The sequence below is a fragment of the Episyrphus balteatus genome, chromosome 2 (assembly GCF_945859705.1).
Source record: "Episyrphus balteatus chromosome 2, idEpiBalt1.1, whole genome shotgun sequence".
Classification (NCBI taxonomy): domain Eukaryota; kingdom Metazoa; phylum Arthropoda; class Insecta; order Diptera; family Syrphidae; genus Episyrphus; species Episyrphus balteatus.
In genome coordinates, this window is record NC_079135.1 from 125,932,269 (window position 1) to 125,949,662 (window position 17,394).

At 31.9% G+C, this 17,394-nt stretch overlaps 1 protein-coding gene across 6 annotated transcripts; it reads right to left on the minus strand.

The window, feature by feature from the left end:
* Nucleotides 1–206: 206 nt before the first annotated feature.
* LOC129911369 (AP-1 complex subunit gamma-1) lies at nt 207–17,083 on the minus strand. 6 transcript variants are annotated; one of them, XM_055989142.1, is made up of 16 exons: nt 16,951–17,083; nt 9,667–9,728; nt 9,188–9,329; nt 8,854–9,042; nt 8,560–8,798; nt 8,419–8,495; nt 5,534–5,551; nt 4,990–5,246; nt 4,540–4,924; nt 4,268–4,478; nt 4,064–4,202; nt 3,736–3,997; nt 3,267–3,671; nt 3,068–3,208; nt 2,748–2,855; nt 207–1,030 (listed from the first exon to the last, which is right to left on the minus strand). In XM_055989142.1, the coding sequence occupies exons 1-16, from the start codon at nt 17,004–17,006 to the stop codon at nt 929–931; spliced, it is 2,793 nt and encodes a 930-aa protein (XP_055845117.1). In that variant the 5' UTR covers nt 17,007–17,083; the 3' UTR covers nt 207–928. The 6 variants fall into 6 exon arrangements, with proteins under 6 accessions (XP_055845117.1, XP_055845119.1, XP_055845121.1 ...); XM_055989144.1 differs by lacking the exon at nt 16,951–17,083 and adding an exon at nt 13,509–14,212 and having other exon boundaries at nt 209–1,030; XM_055989146.1 differs by lacking the exon at nt 16,951–17,083 and adding an exon at nt 14,271–14,687 and having other exon boundaries at nt 210–1,030.
* Between the last annotated feature and the right edge of the window lie 311 nt (nt 17,084–17,394).

The following is a 17,394-nucleotide window of genomic DNA, read 5'->3' on the forward strand; positions in this document are numbered from 1 at the left end:
AAAAGACAAATGTTTATTATTAAAAACACAAGATAATTAAAATAATGCGATCAAAAAATTTGAAATTTTCCTTTAAGCAAAATTAGCAAATGTGTAAATTAAAGAAATAAAGCAAACAAATTTAAATAGCAATTAGATTTTTTCTTTCATTTAACATAAACTTAAAATCCAAATATGCGATCTGATTTTTTCTTTTTTTTTAAATTTTTTGTTGAAAATAATAACTTTTTAGGATTTAATAAAATACCAACAGGAAACGGGACGGTGTTAAGTATAAAACTTTATTTGAAGCCATTTGAATTGTTTTTTTTTTTTTTTATTTTTAGGTTTTATATATTTTTTTTTGTTTGAATTCCATTCAAAAAGCATTTATACATAATTTATATATTTTTCTAAAACAATTTTGAAATAAATAAATAATAAATTTTCGTGGCAATCAATCGAGACTGATTCCACTTTTTTAAAATTAAAGTTGCCACAATGATTGTGTGTCTTTTTATTTGTTTCTGTGTAAAATTCTTAGAGAAAAACAAAATAAAATTTGAAAATACTAAAGACAAATGTTAAAATAAATAATTATTTGTTTAAATAGTAATTTTCATTTAAAAAAAAAAACTGATTTTATTAATCAATATATTTAGAAAAAAAAAAATGGGAAACAAAGAATATTTATTTTTTTTAATTAGCAGCTTAACCAACACTTTCCATCCTTACAATTCAGTTAACAATTTTTTTTTTTCATTTCATAATAATATAGGATAATACAAATAATAAATTTTACATTCAAATATTTTGCTTTTGTTTTTTATAATTGGTTGGTTTACTTAATTGTTTATGTTGTCTGTTTGTATTTTACAAAATTGATGGTGTTGTTTATTTTTTTGAATTGTTTTTGTTTATTTTTATATAAATTTAATTATTTTGATTTTTATTCGGGGGAATTATCGGGAAATCCAGTCACTTCCGTTTGTTCGAGTACCGGTTGACCATCTAATACATATGATATGCGTAACCTCATTCGGAGGATGGCCTGCAATTAAAAGTTTATTTTAATATGTACGTAAATATTTTAAAATATAGATGATTTCGAAAAACTATTTGCCTTTCTATAAAACTTCTTTTGAGTCTACATCTATTCTATGTATTAACAAACTGATGAGATAACAACTCAAATAATCAAAGTATTACTATTGCGCCATCGTTACACTTCCCATTGAGATTGAGATTGAAAATCGCCAAATCGTGCGTCGGCGGAAAGCAATAATCGTCGGTACAACCTCAAAACCGCGAACCTGCATTTTTTGACATTTTCACTTCAATGCCTTATTTTATCTTTTATCGGTTTCTCTAGTCAATGCATCCATCCCAATCTTCCATAATATGTTGCTTAGAAGTCTAATAGTCTAAGAACGCACAGCAAATTTTGTGAGTGGAGGTATAACCAAAATGTGAGTATACAGTTTTATAGCCTTATGAGTTCTAATAACGAGTTCAAAAGTCTGGCAGCTTTAAATCGCGGCTTTATATTGTTTTCACGGGGCTACAAAATGTGGAATTGCTTCATATTAACACCAACAAATTCGAATCAAGAGTATTTTCAAGTTCTGTCAGGAGCCAGAGCCGATGTCGGAAATATGTACTTAAGAAATGGTTAGAAAATACAAACTTAAGCTTGAGTTTAATGTTAGTTTCAAAAACAAAATAAACAAACGGAACCCAATTTCTGCAAAACAGAAGATTTTTGACACTGAATTGATATGCTTTCAAATAATGGGGTATAGACGAGTATGAGCGATTTTTTTTTAAGTATTAACTTGCGTTTGCAAACCCAAGCTATGCACTGTACCAAAAAAAAAAAAAGGGCTTCCCAAACTTATCACCAGCACCTTAAAGACTCGGGCAGATTTTATTTTAAAAGTTTTTTGTCACCCAGGTTAACGGTTATCTTAAAAATTGCTGTTAAACAAAGTAAAGAATTAAAATTGTTGGATAGCGAAGTGATGATTGATGAGGTGGTTTCTGTATCAAATAATTGAGAAACATGAAAATTATGTGGATGATGCCTTTGAAAACAAAGCAGATTATGTTTTTTGTGCCAAAATTAACTAAACTAAAGATACGTGACTGATATCCTCGAACAACATTCGGTGGCAACCAGCCATGAAGATTCTAGGACTATGAATAGTTTCAAAATACAAAACTACAAAGTAAAGAGGAGTGCGTTAATTTTGAGCAAGAGTGTATACCGTCTTTTTCATTTATAGACCAGCGGCGATAAAAGTAACCTATTCCATGAAATTAAATTTTTGCACAAGAACCAAGAACAGAGCCCTACATGCGAATTTTAGGTTAAGGTTTCATAACTCTTAGGGTATCATAATCGATGTCGATACTCTAAATTTAATGTAGTAAGATCAAATGTCAACCCATAAAGCCAACTCACTAGTAAAAAATATCTCTTTTATAAATTGCTACACACATCTATTAAAACTACTTGTTTAAGGTTTATAATGATTACTTTCTAACATAGCGTGATTTGCGTTAGATGACTGATTCTGAACGATGATTTCAAATCACATTAATTAAATAATGTAGTTCATGGTTATGAAACGAAACCTTGATACGGCATTAATAACATGAACTATTCTTGAACGTTACTTGATTTTTTTTTAGTTTCATATAATAATATAAAGGTACCATTTAAAGCAACTAAAGGAAATTTTATAGTAAACAATTGTTTAACTCACCTTGGACGTACTAACGACTCTCATTTCTTGGGTTATAACACCACCAGGTGCTAGTAAAGAACCCGATGGTGATAACATTTGCAGAGTAAAGCTCCTAGGAACTGCAGCCTATTTCAAAATAAGAAACAAAAAAAATATGTATTATATAAAATATTATTAAATAAAAATTGATATCTACACAAATATTAGAACAAGCAATTTAGTAAAAAATCAATATTAAAAATTCAAAATAATTAAAAGAAAATTTGAGTTAACTTGACCCTAACTATATAATCCAGAATCTAAAATAATGTTTCTTAATATAATTAGACTTTTCATACCTGAAACAAATATTGTTCGATTGTACTCAACGAACTATTTGTTGTTGTCATAAATATCTGCATACAATCACTTCCTTTAACTGGAACTAGTTGAACTAAAATACCATTTTTATCTAAAGCCGTTAGTTTAGGTCCTTGAGGCTGTAAAATATAATAATAAATTAAAACAATAAATATAATCACTTATAGGTTTTTATACCGTTACACTTGTCGTTGTCGCTGTCAAATCATTTAATAATGAATTTGACAAAACATTAGATTCTATAATCGATGGAGCATTCAAATTAAGTCCACCTCCTCCAAGGGTAGATATATCGTTGCCATTAGTCGATGGTGATGTAATCATATTACCACCACCAACAACACTTCCACCACCATCAACCAATCCCATAATATTTATATTTTGCACAGGAGCTGCTATTGTCGTTGGTGCTGACATATCCAAACCACCAAGTAAATCCAATAGATCTTGATTGTTGGATGTTTCTGTAGTTGCCAATGTTCCTACTACATTTGCATTCTTTGAATTCTTCTTTTGCACTGTTGATGCATTCGATAAATCTGTTCCTAAATCACTTCCACCCAAGAGATCCAAAAGGATGTTCTAAAAGAAAAAAAAACAAAAGAAAGATAAAATTGTGTTTTTTTTCAGGGATTGCATTTCTTACCGATTGATCACCTAAGGCAGGCATTGAAACTGTATTACTTTCTGCTTCCTCGAGGCCATTTTCGATTAAATCGGGATTATTTTCGTCATATGTGCCACCATTTTGTGTTGCAATTCGACTTATTTGCATTGGTGGCATCTTTTCGAGCAACGCCGGACGTAGATGATTGTGGGATCCGAATAATTGAGTGAATTCAACACCTCTCTGTTGAAGATCTACATTCAAGTGGCTACCAAATGACTGGATTAGACTTTGGATTTCACTAAAAAATAAACAACAACAAAAATATTTAAACCAGGTAAATGTGAATTATGTTGAAAAGTCTTACTCTTGACAGTGATGTAATCTGGTGCTGAGTTTCGCTAGCGCCACTAATGCATATTGCTTGCTAGTAGTCGATACTTGAGCTGAGGTCAAGAACTTGTGATACAATGCAATAATATCTGCTTCTGTTGGGCGTTCTATTTCTAAAAAGGTTTTGAGACAACAAATTTTTAAAGGGTTATTCAAAATCAATAGAATCTAAACTCACCATCTTCAGAAGCTCCATACATGAACAGGTCACCATATTCTCCAATAGCCCATACCGCCACTTGCAATAGCGGCTGCTTGTCCTCACAATGATTGCTCACTTGAAGTGATTCCCAGAAGCGATTAGTTATGTAAGTTTGCTCCGAAACTGGACTACTTGATACTAACTGGATTGTTGATGAGACCACATCATCTCGTACATAGTTACCAGCCTAGAAGCAAAATACATCATCTTTCAATAAAATGATCTTGGTTTTAAGTTAAATATTTTACCGCAATCAAAACACTTAATTGTGTATCCAAATGCCATCGAGTTGTTGGTGAATATCGTTCAGCCGATAATATCATACCCGAACTGCATTGCGCTTTGAATTCGGGATCGGCCTTCTCAAGGAACAACAACAGTTCCTTGGTCATTGTTCTAATATTCTGACCATTGATTAGAGCAAATGATAGTTCCATGGCGCGACGACGAATCGAGACATCGGGATCCTTGAGACATTCAAGTATTGTTGTGCGATGTCTTTGCACAGCCGAAGTGTCTGCGTGTACGGTACGCAGCAAAGTGTTCAATGCAACATAGCGAATATTTTTATCGGAATTTAAGAGAAAACGTCCCAAAATATTGACAGCCAATACTCGAAGTCCTCCTTCAGAACTAAAATACAAACGAAAATAAATTTGTAATTTTTCCCTTCTCCTAAAAGTATACTATACACTTACCGAATATCCATGATTGAGAGAACAGTTTCATAGAGAATAGTATTTCCAACATTTTTACTAGTCTCCGTGTTGGTGGCAACTTGCGCCAAAATATCGTTCATCGCTTCTGATGCATCTGGATCATTGTGTCCAAGAATTCTTAATAATCGCAAGATTTTCACTTGTAAAAATGGATCACTAACTCCACTGACATCGTGTTCGGGTGAATAACCGCCAAGAATAAGATTTTTCAATATTCGCACCAAGTTGGGGACAATCTGAACAAAAAGTAGTGTAACCAAATTTAAAATAAAAAATTCTCAAAAAAATATTAAAATCAAAACATTATGTTTTTGACCATTTCTATATCTCATCTAGAACACTCAAAAATATTTTCTATAAGAATTATATATACAAATAATCTAAATTAACTAAGTTTTAAGATTATAAAGATAATTTATTTATTCTAGCATTTTGAAATGAAAAAATAGAAAGAAAAAAATGAAAGAGAAAACGAAAAAAAAGAAAGAAGAATGTTTCAAGCCAACTGGCAAATTTGGCATACCTCTCGATTTCCGCTATCCTGGCAAGCAACATACAAATTTGGGTATAATTGGAAGAATTAGCTATTTTAATGCTTATTGAATACTTTAAATGCATAAATCATAAAATAAAATTATAACAAATATTTTTTTATACGAATTTAACGAATATGTATGTATGTTTTTTTGTATTTACAGTTGTGCACATGCACATTACAAAATATAAAGTTCATAATAATGCATCTTCTACAGTGATATACATATGTTCACTTTTTTTTTCTCGATTTAAATTTGGAGGGTGGTGTAAGATTTGTTTGCAGCTAATCAACTCGACATGTTGGTGAAGTTTTCAATTATTACTAGCTTCCAGGATAATTTCTCTGACTTTTCCTGATTTTCGCTGGTCGAAAATGCATGTGAAATGTCTAAAATAACTAAAACTGATTTTACGATATTTTTTTAATATTTTTGGATAACTTTGTTGAAGAGACATAAGATTTTATAACAAACTCAAGACTGGTACCCTGATAAACTACTTTTATTATGCCATTTGTCTTCTTATTTTAAATAGAGAATTATTTTGAGGTTTTACAGTGTTCAAGAGCCGAATGTTAACAGTGAAAGAGACCAAAGGGAATAACTAACAACTAGTTAACTTTGATCTGATAAACTATCCCTTATTACAAAAAGTTTAGCAACAATGCATTTAGCACTGAAAATATATTTTTTTACAATAGACGGATATATCCTCCTCAAACCGGTATCACCTGTAATACTCTTGCATTACTGTGATTCTGTGTCATATTCTGCTCTGTATATGAGCAAAGTGCATACTATGCAAACCCTTTTTTTTAACAGTATATTAACTTTGAAACCTTTAACCGTTTTATTAATTTTTCTTTTATACTTTTTTTTTTAAAGAGATATTGCCAAAAACCAAAGATTTAGTAAGAATTACTTGGATCTCAAGAGAATATGAATAAACACTTCCAAAGAAAAGTTCTAGAAATGAAGAAATAATAAAAAAAAGTCACTGTATTTCTATTCTATTCGTTTTTTTGGTTAAAAAAACGTATTCCGCTTGAAAGTGCTACTTGTTGCAAGACAAGTGTCTGGCACTTTACGTTAACATTTTTTCCTTGAAGATTTAAGAAAGACAAGGTAGGATGCCTTGTCTCAAATTTTCGTTGTTTGACAGGAAGAACTCAATGACAAAACAGAAATAAAAAGTTTAAGGAAAGGAATAGGCATTGCATCCTCAACAATAAAATCAGACTTGATGGCCATCTCACATTTCGTTTCTTCATTGATCTAGCAAATGAATAGATTTTATAAACATTCAAAAAATCGCCAGTGATAAAAGTTACAGAACAGGGTCATCAATGGAAAAATCAATCAGTTTATCAAGGTCAAGAAACCATTAAAAGCATTTATTCATACAGATAGACATATGAGGCGTTCAGAATAATAATGGATCAAGTCCACTTCTCTATAGGTTGAAGGTTTTCAGGTCTTAAAAATTAACGGTTTTGTTTTATATCAAATTGCACCAAAGAAAACAACTCTGGAGATATACATAAACATAAGTTCTTTTAGTTTCTGAGAAAAAGCTTCTTAAAGTTCAAAATAATGCACAAATTTCAAATGGACTTGACCCATTATTATCATTCTGAACGCCTCATGTACAGATAAAGTACGCTGACAGCATAACTATATACTATGTTTAACTACAACTGGATTCAGATATTCGAATAATGCAAATTTCTTCACCAGTTAAAAGAATAGTTTTATATGATGACCTTAAGTCAAGTACCCTTGCAAGGGTGATATTACCCTACAGCCTACACAACCTTGTGCATGAATGTCTACAAACTTACTATGGGCCGATAGTTTAGTTGGGTTGGGCTGCTAGTGTGCGCATAATAGGCCGACTTAAAAGTCGGATCGCTAAGATAAACTTTAGTTTGAAGATAGTCTTTTAGCAAAACATGCTTTTTTTCGATCGTTCAAACTTTTTAATCGATATTTATTCATTGTAGTGTGCGGACTTGTATACATTATCCGGGTGATAGAAAGTCTGTTGTGTATGGGGGCTGCAAGACTTGGTATTAATAATTTTATATTATATAGTTATAGTTATAAGTTGAGTTTTTAAGTTTCCCTTTCATTTTTTGACTGATGATTTGATATCATTTTTTTTTACTATCGGTATCGGTAAGACTAAAATTTTAAAGATGGAGACTTACTTTTTAATATGATTTCAGTTTTTTAGATTCTTATTGGCATCGTTTATGAACCTAAACTGGCGCAATTGGTATCGAGTGCAAAAATTTGGATAACAAAACTACTTAGTTCCAAAAAATTAAAAAAAAATGAATTTATCTCGATTTGAAAAGTCGTACCTCGAACGCTATTTTTCCCTACCCTTAAGCGTATTTACTTTTCTTTGAATACATGTTTTTCATATAAAATAATTTCATGCATAATGTTATATAACTCACGTGAAATCTAACTTGTATACAAAAAAAAAACTACCACACGTGCAATTTTCTTTATTAACTTAACTAAACCAGTTAACACATGACCTAAAGATTAAACAAAAATCTTACCCACCCTCCATTTTCAAGTTAATATTTTTTTTTTCTTAATTGATTTTGATATTTATTATATGAAAATAAAAAAAAAAAAAAAAACAAAACAAAAAAAAAAATAAATATCCATAAATGCAATGCCTTTCGCGAAAGCAGGGGGGTTAGGAGAATAATTACTATATTATTATTTAAATGGGTTTTCTGTTTTATTTCGTTTATGGTGTAAAATTATTTACGATTGAAATGTTTTTTTTTTTTTTTCATAAAATGATTATTACAAAATGAGTAACGAGCATATCCAATTAAGAATTACTTACCTTTTTAAAGTGGCTTAGTGTGTCAGCACTGTTCTCGCACATTTCAGTGATTAATGTGACGCCAGTTATTAGTATTCCTTAAAAAAATTAAATCAAAACTTAATTATTATGGAAATGACAAATTAAAATAAAAAGAAATACCATGATTTTTCTCACTCAGCAATGACCTTGTTGCTGGCAAGAATATCTCCATTAATTCGGGCACCCGTCTTATAACACGAAAAGCACATAAAGTCGCTTTCTTCCTTATATATGTGTTTGGAGATTTCATTAGTCTCTCAACTTCACTAGCCAAATCTCGAGCCATTTCTGGTGAAGCTATTGCACCCAAGGTACATAATGCCAATCCCACAACAAATTGTGTTGAGCTATTAAGATCACTAGAAAACAAAAAGAGGTTTAAAAATGAAATATTTCAAACTACAAACGACTAACTTTTTTAAACAATTTGTTATCAGCAAATGCACATCCTGTCTCTCGTCTAGTAAAAGCATCGCTCCCAGATAACCAATTCTTTTGTCTGTGAATCGTGTGCTGGCAGTCAATTTAAGGCATTCCAATTGGCCAAAGTGCGCTGGATACCCAAGCATATGGATGTACAATAACTTGGCGATGTTTCGACATCTGCAAAAATGAATTATGTGAGTCAGAAGTGAACACACAAAAAAAAAGCATGTAATTAAAAATTCATATCCTTCCTCCTCTCATTGTTGAAGGAAAATGATGTTCAACAGAAAAAGTAAAAGGAACATTAGCGGGCAGCACTTACCTCCAGACCGAGTCTTCTTCTCGAAATGTACTACGAATGTAGGCGCATTCCTTGTTCACCACAGCCCTCTCTTCTGCAGCTGTTCGAGCAGCGCGAATTTGTCGAATGAGATCTCTTAGCCGTGTGGGTGTTGGCATTCTCACTATGGTGTGATGGTGGTGATTGGGTTGGACGATAGTTGGGTTGGTACGAGTAGTTGCCGTTTTCAAGTTAGTTTTGTCATTTTTCAATTAAATCCAAGAAAGGAAGTAAAGTGAAATAGAAACCATCAAATAGAAAACAAAATAAAAAAAAAAAGAAGAAGAAAAAACAAACAAGTTAAAGTGTATTTTCTTTTTTTGTTTCAATTTATTTTTTAATTACACATCGCGTAGTTGTGCGATAGTCAGAGAGGTTGGTTGGTTATAGTAAGTAACCAGGTCAATGCACACTTAAGGGTTAATGCAAAAGTAAATGTTAAATATTCGGTGGCTACTTACCCCGTTCGACGGCTTCTGTAAATGCTTGGCGGATTGTCGCCATATTAAAGGCCGGATTAAATCTGTAATGCACAAAAAAATACGAAAAAAAAACACAAAAAATAGCATCAAGTAGTAGCATGCAGTTAATATTGTTTTTTAAATTTTTAAATTAAATTAAAAAAAGAAAAATACAAAAGTTAAGAGGAGTTGGAAGGGGTTTTTTTCTGCTACCGAAGCGCATAATTCCATTTTTATGGAAAGTTAACGTTGGGTTAATTTTTTTTTTGTTTTTTTTTTTTTTTATTTTCCTGAATACCAGCAGTTGTTAAGTGGTGTTTGGCATATCAAAGGAATGCAATTAAAAATTCAAGCAGAAATAAATCTCATGGGGATGCCTATAAGTGCCAGTTTACATTGTTGTTGTCTGTGAGAAAGTCAATGACATCATTTTTACATGCAGATGAAGATATAATAATAAGTAACATGATAATGATTGTGTCAGTTAAGGAGGAGGCTACCTCATGCAAATAGTAAAACAGAGTTGTTGTGTACTCGACAAGTAGATTACTTTTACGTTTTAACAGATGAGCCACACTGATTTGGTAGATCGAAGACATGTGGCTGTTTTGAGAACCGAGAGAATAACTTGAGAAGCTTTTTGGTTGAGGGCCAGTTTCGGTTGAGGGCCAGAATACCTTTATTTTGCGTGCAGCGCTACCAATATATCTTTGAAGAACATGAAATAAAATCCAAAAGTCTACCCTCTTTTGTGAAGATCCGATAGTCATTTTTAAGGTTAAACTGTGGACGACCGGATAGACAAAATCAGAAGCAGAAATGACTTTGGTTAAATTCTAAATTCATTGATTATTTTGGAGGCTATTTTTGAAGGAATGAAAATGCTACATTTTGAATAGTTTTGATTGTCATTGTTAGATATTATTCTCCAGGGTTTCAACACTTCAGACTGGAAAAACGCTGAAGTGATTCATTGATTTTTATAATGACCGTCTGATTTTCGACTTTATTAAAACTGAAGAGTTTCAGCAGGTCCTAAAACTGGACGCTAGGACTCTATTGATGAAATGCCGTTTGTCTCCTATGTAAGTTATCTGTTATTTAAGTGGTACTAGTAATGATAATGTTGATAATTATCAACAAAAGGTCATCACCATCAACATATTAGTAATGATAATGTCTACAAAAATGATAAATATGCATAAAACCAATCTTAGTTTAGGTAAGATTATGAGCGGCATGTACAGCTTATACGCTATTGCATCCAGGGGAGCCTATTGGTACATTGTGATCCTTTTATAAAAGATGGCAAAGATCCAAAACCAGTGGTTTACATAGATTTGCTCATTTGCGAACCAGCCTGTGCTTTTTCTATATTATTTGGAAGTTTAGATAATCGTAGAGCAAATGTTTTATGGTTTCTATCTCATCTGAGTTTTGATACGTCCTACAGAAATCGATTGCAAACTCACGCAATAGCCCTTTCAAGATTCTAATATTCTTTTTACATCGGAATGCCTGGTCCCATATCTAAATATCTTGTCAGTTCCTGCTATATCATTCTGTTTATATCATTCTCTATTTATAGTATATTCCGTATTCTTAAGTTTATTATTGTACCAATATTGAATCGAAATATATAAGGAATTAATCTAATCTTTATAAGTCTGTTCTGGAACTCAACAGAGTTTGACTTCGTAAGTGTTAGAAATGGTATTAAATTTTTAAATTTCATTTAATTTCTCTCTTTAGTTGAAATTTAATAAGCGTTTCCATGACCTTGGAAAGGTAGCTGGACGGTGAAAAAGATCAACCTTCTTAAGGGACCGGCTGAACAAATTTTGTTTTCTATCTACTCCAGAAGAGCCCATTAGAATATGACAGATGAAAAAGCTTACGTAGTGGTTTTGGCAGCTTGGATTGGCAGCCAGCGGATTCGTTGAATGTAACGTTAGCGAACATGAATGGAATCATGCTCGCTCTCGTATATGGGAGGAGCTATGACATGACTATTTCTCGAAAAGATTCACTTTCTTAAGAGAGCTAGATAATTAAAGGATTGTCATTGAAGACAAATGTTTGAAGTGATGATAACGTAGCTCAATTTAGTACTCGATTAAGCTAAACACGATCTAGCTGTACTCGGTCCTCAATTGAAAGTTCTAGTGCTTAGTAATTCAGTGAGTAAATGAGTTGATACCGATTTGAGTACTAACTTTAGGAATAGGTATTAGCGCTAGGGCTCTGTGATTGTTTTTATTACAAATGAACACAAATTTTAACTTCCTGTGGGACATTGTAGAATTTTTGGTCTTATTCTTTGATCATCCAAAAATTAAGTTCGTCGAATATGGGCGTTGCTGGCGTTCCTAGCAGTTTTAAGATTTTTTACAGTTTTCCTCAGTAGGGTTAGCTTTGTAACAACGGAAGCTTGCCTCTTTAAGTCTGCATAACAACCTCTTTGCAGCTCGAATCAAACAATGAATTCTTTCTTGGTTTAATAGTTTAAACCCTATTTCGGATAAAGAAAAGAAAAAAACTCATTTTGAAAAGAGTTAAATCTGTGAACATATCTAAGCTGGAGTCTACGTCACTACCGGAAAGCATATTGGCCAGTTTAAATTTCGGAAGAAATCATTGAGACTGTCCCAGTTATGTTCTCTTTGGTGTTTTTACTTTTACTGGAATAATATCACACGAGAAAAAAGCACACACTAAAAGTGTATTTATCAAAAGTGCAATGCCTAAGATGGCTAGGTCATGTGGAGCGGACGGACAACAATACTCCAACCCGGAATGTTTTCGACTTCAACCCAGGTCATGCACGCAATTGGAAAGCCTGCAAAACTGGAAGCAGCGAGCTAAGGATAGAGCTGGATGGAGATAGAGAAGCTTGTTCGTTTAGGCCCAAATTCACAGCGAATGCTAGCCGCCTTATGGCGCTGATCACCCTAAGTAAGTAACAGTGGGGCATATTCATAGTCGTTTTTATACCCCAGTTTATCTTGCACTACGTTTCCAAGATTTAGCTAGAATAAATCTCAAGATTTATTCTAAATCTACTTAGATAAATCTGGGATTTAGGGTAGGTGGGAACATAGTATTAGACTGGGGTTTATCCAATGCCATTTGAATAGGATATACTTCAGTCTTTTATAGTAGAAACTTAGGCAGCGTCTATAATTATGGTCCAGCGTATTTATTAGGGTCAGAGGTAAGAAACAAGTCTAGAGTGTTTTCAGCTCAACAATCAACGTCCGAAATTCAAGTTGGCTGTGTTAGCTGGTTTAACTCAGCGAAGATATCAACATTACTTCCTTCTAGTGTTGCCTGGCCAGAATAACCCAATCCACGAGGAATTGTGGATATTAAAATCATCCGTAATGACGATTTTAATGTGAGGAGCATCAATTTCGTTAGAAGTTGAATGCAGTCACGTTTGAGTCTTCCATAAATAAATCCATTGGTTTTAAAAGGGATACCTTTTTCATAGATTATCCCATGTCTTTTTTGGGTATTATCAACATTCGGATCTCAAGTCGGGCATCATTCTATTCCAAACCATAATGAAGTATTAAATAAACAGTATTAAATTAGCCATATACAAATTAAGTCACCAATCCTTTTAATGTAGGTACTCTTACCAAGTCGCGACCCCACGTTGGGCGCCATATGAAATGCAAACTTAATACCAATTTTGTGTTGACCATATGGAATTAAAAAAAAAAAAATTAGTAATAATTTTGAGAATTGTGTTGTTCTTTTTATAACCAAAAACCCTTCCAACTCCTTAGTAAATTTATGATGATGAAGATGAAATATTATTAAAAAGCGTTATTTACCCATGTTCGGAATTCATGATTTTTTATGGATTGTTTTCTAAAGCAATACTGCTTGTTTTTTTATTTTTTTATTTAATTAATTATTATCTTAACTGAGCAATTCTATTATAATTATTTAATTAAAGTTTTCAATAAAGTTTTAAAGAAAAAATAGGGTACCCACGCACAGACAACAAAATAAAAAATTAAAAACAAATCAAAATTTAAAGAAGGCGGGGGCGGTGGCGATGATGGCGGTCTTCGGAAGAAACACAACGGAACTCCAAAATCGACGACGAGTGAAACGACCACGACAAGAGGACGAAAAATGAAAAAAAAAAACGACAACGGACGACGACAACGATGTCACACAGGAAAAAACAGAAAGAAAATCGTGTCACAGCACAACCACACGCATTTCGTGGGTTCTGTTCTTTTTTTTTAGAGAAACAAAAAGAAAACAATACTCTTGAACTTTTATTATATTGCTTTTAGATTAATTTATTCTTTTTTTTATAAATTAAATCTTTTTAACAAAAATTTGCAGTCTGTGTGTTTTTTAGAGAGTTCCAGCATTAATCACATCAGCAGGGTATTTTTTTTTTAACAACTTTGCATAATGACAGCCACAGGAGGATGATGATGGGGAGAAAATCTAGAGCACACAATTCTCCACACACACACAAAAAAAAAAAAACCCTCAAAAATAATAAGAGAAAAAAATCAACACCAAAATTGCACAAGCAAATTGCTTAAATTTATAAAAATTATTCTTTTATTTACAATTAGAATCTGGTTGAGTTGAATAATTGCAAATATGTATATTTAACAATTATTTGCTGGTAAATTAATGAAATAAAAGAAAGAAAAGACCGAAAATATGTGTGAAGAAAAAATCTTCTTCGACTCGCGGAATGACACACGACAAGGGGATATATTTTTTTTTTTTTGCTTTCGTTTTTCTCTCTTGTTGTTTTTGGTATATTTCACTTTTAACCAAGTTCAAGTGTGTGATTTTTTTGAAGGAAAAACTTTTATATATTGATGTTGGAATGTATACAGATTTGAATGGTTATATTTATTTAATAATAAATTGGGATAAATATATCCAAATAAATTGAAATAAAATCACATAAAATCACACGAAATGACGGATGGTTTGACGACCGAACACTCTTCTTTCTTTTTGTGACGATGACATTTTTCGTGTGTGGAGAATTTGTTGGTGAATTGTTGAGAGAGGGAAATTTTGTTGTCTTTTGTTGTTCGCTGAATGCGGTGGGATTTTTTTTTGGTGAAATATGAATTTGAATTTAAGGGAGAGTTAACACTTTATACAGAAATTCTTTGATTTTGTTGAGTGTTTTTAAAAATAAAATATGTATAAAACTAATAAAACTGTAATAAAATATAAACTGTATAAGATGTAAACTTTTTTTATTAGATAACATTGCATTAGTCCTATTCCATTGGAGGTGGTAGTCTACTAATAGTAGATGTTTTGGTTAATTTAGTACTATCATCTACTCATGCTCTTCTTCCCGAGTAGATACGATTTTTATTGAATTAATTGAAAGTGCGTTCTATTGAAAATCGCTAGTAGTAGTAGTACTTTGCCACCTACCAAAGGAACAGGGCTATTAGCTGAGTAATTTCAGACTGAAACTTAGTAAGTTCTACTTTTAATATAACAAATTAGTTTTGTTTTTTTGCATACTGATGTCGGTTTTGATTGATTTCACTCAAGGATTCACTCATTTTGAAATCCAATTTTGGACAGTTTAAATAGCTACCACTACTCAATTTAAAAATTTTGTTTCTGTTTTGTGCTTTTGAGTTGTTAGAATCTACTAAAATCGAAAAGAAAATTTCTCTTCTGAGAAGTGTTCTATCTTACATTTTCGTTCCAATAAAACACTTTCAGAAGACTTTGGGATGCATTCGGACGCTTCAGGACATTCAATCGAAAACGACATAAGTATCATTTAGAATCTCAAATCGTATATAGGAAATTATTTCCCTTGATTTTTAAAAATGAGATTATTATGATAGAAAATACGAAAAAAATTTTATCTGTGCGCATGTCTGTTTCTTTCTCGAGCTTCAGCTCGAACTTGGTAATTAGGTTTAAGGAGATTCCCTAGAAGGGAAATTGAAATTTTGTTTTAAGCTCAAAAGTTATCAAAAAAAAACTTTTAAAAAAATCGACTCTAAAGCCTTAGTACGCTGCTGAAGCGAAACGAAAAATTTTGAAGTCTCCAAAATCAACAGCAGACATGTTAACGAAAAAATGCCATCAAGTATTATAGCAAAGTAAAAGCAAAAACAAAACAAATTTAATTTCGTTCAAGATTTCGTTAACGAAATTTGAACGTTCTAAGCAACGTTTACTATAAGAGCAAGTACGTGCAACCGTGAATGATAAAAAAAAATGAAAATGCTGAAAAAATGAACAATATCTATTGTAAACTATTGCTGGTACAAACAAAAAAAAACACTTTTAAAACTTTTACTCTTTCCAGAGAAATAGAAAACGTTGAAAAAAATTATGGTCTTTAGCGGACAAAAGGCCTATGATTGGTTTGAAAATCAATATTTTTCAGTTTTCATGTACGTATAATGTTCTAAACATTGCACATTTTGAAAACCATTTTATTTAAAGCAATTTTGAATAACATAATAATTTTTTTTCTGAAGGGGGGGGGGGGGGGGGGGGGAGTCACGACTCCGTAACTACCAACCCCCCCCACCCTCCTATGGATACGCCGTTGATTAATCGCAAATATTTCACACTACAGTGATAAGTGAGATGGAACCACTAACTGACTACTTGTACTAAAATGTATTTAAAAAAATATATTCGTTTTCAACAAAATCTAACGATTTTAGCAAGGGATTAAAATCAGCAGATATTAAAATCAAAAGATGTCCTGTCGAAACTCAAATTGCGTTCGAGGTATCGTTTGCGGGATAAAAAAAATGCGGCCTACAATCGCTTTTATTTTCATAAAATAGTATGCACAACTATTAGTCGTAAAACTTCGATATCAGTACACACACCTGTAACAAGCGATATTTAAAATATTGCTTTGCATTGTGTTTGTGTGCATTATATGCTGAAGATTTTTCCGAAATGTCAATCGGAACGGATAGGAATATGTTTCAACAAGAAATAAAAAACGCCTTTTCTTTTAAAAACTATCCCTCTCTTAACTCTAATTAATTAAAATTGAATTAAATAAATGTATCTCCATTACAAAAGTAGTGCATTTAAATCACACATAAATTATCCAAGAAGCGTTTTTTAAATTCTAGATAACACACCAGAGAGACATTATTTTTATCCGAGTAACTAGAACAGATGATTCAACTGTTTATCACTATCAATTCAATACAGAATAATACTATTTGAAATGAAAATACTACTAAAATATAATTGTTATCAATAGGAATCTTAACAAACCTTCTATTATTTTCCGGTGGTAAAACACTCCAATCTTGTTCATAATAAGGATACATTTTGTATGTATTTTTTTTTTTTTTTTATTTTAACACTTCACTTCCAAGGCACACAATAATTTTGTACTTTTTTTTTTGTTAAATCACTATTTTCAAAACATCTTTTATAATCTGAATTAAATTTTCTTCTTCACACAATCAAAATCAAAATCACAATCAAAATTTCAACTTTAACTACACGCTTCAATACGCACACCATTTACGAGAACGACTAGTTGGTTGGCATTGTTATCTTCAGAATACCTACTTCGCTATAAGCAGCGCGCATACATAAATTTATTCCCCAATCATTTCAATTGTAGATATAGAGACTCATTCATTATCAGGAGAAAGTAAATTAATTTACTGATAAGAACCAGGTAAGTATTACTTGTATCAAAGCAGGTAA

What these genes read in the sequence shown, in the direction of transcription:
- LOC129911369 (XM_055989142.1), bottom strand. Translation starts at nt 17,006, where the DNA reads ATGTATCCTTATTATGAACAAGATTGGAGTGTTTTACCACCGGAAAAT. An exon ending in GTATGGAGCTTCTGAAGATG is followed by an intron (nt 4,203 to 4,267) that starts GTGAGTTTAGAT and finishes AAACCTTTTTAG; the next exon opens with AAATAGAACGCCCAACAGAA. An exon ending in CTGCCTTAGGTGATCAATCG is followed by an intron (nt 3,672 to 3,735) that starts GTAAGAAATGCA and finishes TTTTTCTTTTAG; the next exon opens with AACATCCTTTTGGATCTCTT.